Genomic DNA, 2,500 nt, shown 5'->3' with positions numbered 1-2,500 from the left:
CCAAGAAAGGAAACGAGGCTGTGGATCCGGCCTCGATTCGTGCCTGCCAGATTCCCATTCGAGCAGACAGTCCGGCAAGCTTGTCTTAAACGTCACTGGCTGTCACATCATGGCCTTGCAAAGACTGGTTCATTTCGTTGAGTCGGCCGAATATATCGGCCAGGTAGTCGAGCATCATGACGAACTCTTCATTGTCGAAGTGGACATGGAGGTTGTTTTCGTTCTCTCGCAGGAAAATTTCTGTCTCCAACCGGAGTTCATACAAACGAGAGAGGCATTTCCCCCTCGATAGCCAACGAACTTTGGTGTAAAACAGAAGTCCCACATGTTGTGCTCCCATTTCGTTGGCCAGAAGTTGGAAGAGCCGATGATTTTTGGCCTTCGCACGAATGAAGTTGATCACTTTGACCGCAACGTCCATGACTTCCAACAAATGCGGCGGTAGAGTTTTTGACGCAAGAGCATATCGGTGTAGTGAACAGTGGGAAGACGTCACGTGGGGCCATTCATTCTTCACAAGCGAGACGAACCCTCCTTTAACGCCAATCATCGCTGGGGCACCATCAGTACAAATGTGCTTGAAATTCTGCCAGCTGAGTACATTCACTTCAAAAAAAGAGTCCACGATGGCTTTGAAATCTTTTGTTGTCCTTGTGGTTGGCAGGGTATTGCAGAATAAGAACTCTTCCTTCATCTTTCCTTCTTTCTCGTAGCGAGCGAAGGCGATCAACTGGCTCTCCAGAGCTGTGTCGGTAGACTCATCAAGTTGAAGGCTAGCCTGGAGCGTGCTTTGCTTGATTTCACAGCAAACTTGACGGCACACATCAGCGGCCATGTCATCAATCCGTCGGCGGATCGTGTCATTAGAGAGCGAAACGTGCTGGATTATCTTTTTTGCCTCTGGTCCGATCATCAGTTCCACCATTTTCTCTGTACATGGCTTGATAAGTTCCTCAGCAATAGTGTGTGGCTTCTTGCACTTCACAATTCGGTATGCCACTTCGTAGCTGGATTGAAGAGCAGGTTTTTCTTCTGCCCGGAATCCAAATTTTGGAAGTGTCGCTTCACGGTCGTACCGTGCTCGTTTCGTAGACAGAGCATCAATATTATCATCTTTCCTTTGGGGATGCACCTTGTCGCGATGGTTTGAAAGTTTGGAAGGACGTAGTGATGCATTTGCCATCACCACTGAGCAGTGCAGACATTGCGCGCAGTCCACGCCATCTCGAATGACCTTCGTGAATCCAAACTTGACGTAGCTGTCTCTCCATTTTAAAGCCTTCGACATCTGAAAAACAACAACAACAATAACACGGTAAAAAATTTGGTTTAAAAAGTGCTCTTTCAAAAAAAACAAAAATAAAAATCGTAGCACGAAATTAATTTGTTACGATTTTTCTTGCTGTGGTGCACTCGTGGTGCACTGAGGCCTGCATGGGTGGTGTAGGTATCAACCCTACACCACCCATGCAGGCCTCAACCCATGCCCGTCAAGGCCACTACGGTCATATGACAATATAAATGTAAAGTGAACATGTATAATTAGTGTAAAAATATTTTATCTCAAAGACTTAGCGAAATATACGGAAAACCAATATGCCATGAGAACACGCACTTTTCTTTCCTCTGTCCAGTCCAGTGGGATACTGGCGCCAAGGAGCGTGCCAGCACCACGGGAGTGATAGCGCATGCGCACAACAGACAGTGTGAGATTTCTGCGTTGGCCTAGCGGACCCAAGCATCCACGAACTTGCGTCTAGCTGTGCCACACTTTGACGGGACGTTGTTGTAGCGGTGGTGAACTTTGCCGGAGCGGAAAATTGACCGCTCTTCACCGCTCCCAATATTTTGTGCAGCTCAAAACTTTCGGAGCGGTAGGAGGGACCATCAGCGGTGGCCGAGCGTATACGGCGTTCCCTTAACGGGGGCCAACTTCTGTTTAACGGTGGTGAACGGTTACGAGCGGTGATGAATTTTTTTCACCGCTCAAGAAACTAAACACTGAAAAAAATCAGGCAAATTGTCTAAAAAAAACTCTTCCCCTATGACCGGAGTCTCGTCACCTTAATTATACACTCCAAGCTTCTGCATTCTGAATTGCATTTTTCGGTGTCTGCTCGTGGCCCCCCGGTCGAAGGCCCGGGGCCCCCGGTTGAGAAACTCTGGGATCAGGAGAATACGTACTAGCCGCTAGTACGTATTCTCCTGATCCCCACCGTTCAAAATAACGAGAGAGAGAGAGAGAGAGAGAGAGAGAGAGAGAGAGAGAGAGAGAGAGAGAGAGAGAGAGAGAGAGAGAGAGAGAGATGCATTCTCGTATTACAAATGCTTTTGTTAGAAAACAGATAATAGATTACTTACCATCATCATCAGCTCCTCCGATGCATATTGCCACAAAGGGCCTCAGTTAGATTTCGCCAGTCGACTCTATCTTAAGCTTTTAAGTCAATTCTTCTCCCTTCATCACCTCCTACTACACGCTTCATAGTCCTTAGCCATG

At 47.3% G+C, this 2,500-nt stretch overlaps 2 protein-coding genes across 2 annotated transcripts in view; both read right to left on the bottom strand.

Moving 5' to 3' along the window:
- Nucleotides 1-58, bottom strand: part of LOC137647355 (protein FAM200A-like) — a 540-nt gene extending 482 nt beyond the window's left edge. The window contains exon 1 of the mRNA XM_068380752.1: nt 1-58. This exon is cut by the window's left edge and continues 482 nt beyond it. Within this exon, the coding sequence (XP_068236853.1) occupies nt 1-58 (58 nt within the window).
- Nucleotides 59-85: 27 nt separating this feature from the next.
- On the bottom strand, nt 86-1,288 carry LOC137647354 (protein FAM200C-like). Its single transcript, XM_068380751.1, has one exon. The coding sequence runs from the start codon at nt 1,286-1,288 to the stop codon at nt 86-88; it is 1,203 nt and encodes a 400-aa protein (XP_068236852.1).
- Nucleotides 1,289-2,500: the final 1,212 nt, after the last annotated feature.

The sequence above is a fragment of the Palaemon carinicauda genome, chromosome 9, assembly GCF_036898095.1.
Source record: "Palaemon carinicauda isolate YSFRI2023 chromosome 9, ASM3689809v2, whole genome shotgun sequence".
In the NCBI taxonomy this organism is placed as follows: domain Eukaryota; kingdom Metazoa; phylum Arthropoda; class Malacostraca; order Decapoda; family Palaemonidae; genus Palaemon; species Palaemon carinicauda.
The sequence above is the reverse complement of the archived record's forward strand: the minus strand, read 5'-3'. Positions and strand labels throughout refer to the sequence as shown.

Coding starts and splice junctions, on each gene's coding strand:
- LOC137647354 (XM_068380751.1), bottom strand. CDS start 1,288: ATGTCGAAGGCTTTAAAATGGAGAGACAGCTACGTCAAGTTTGGATTC.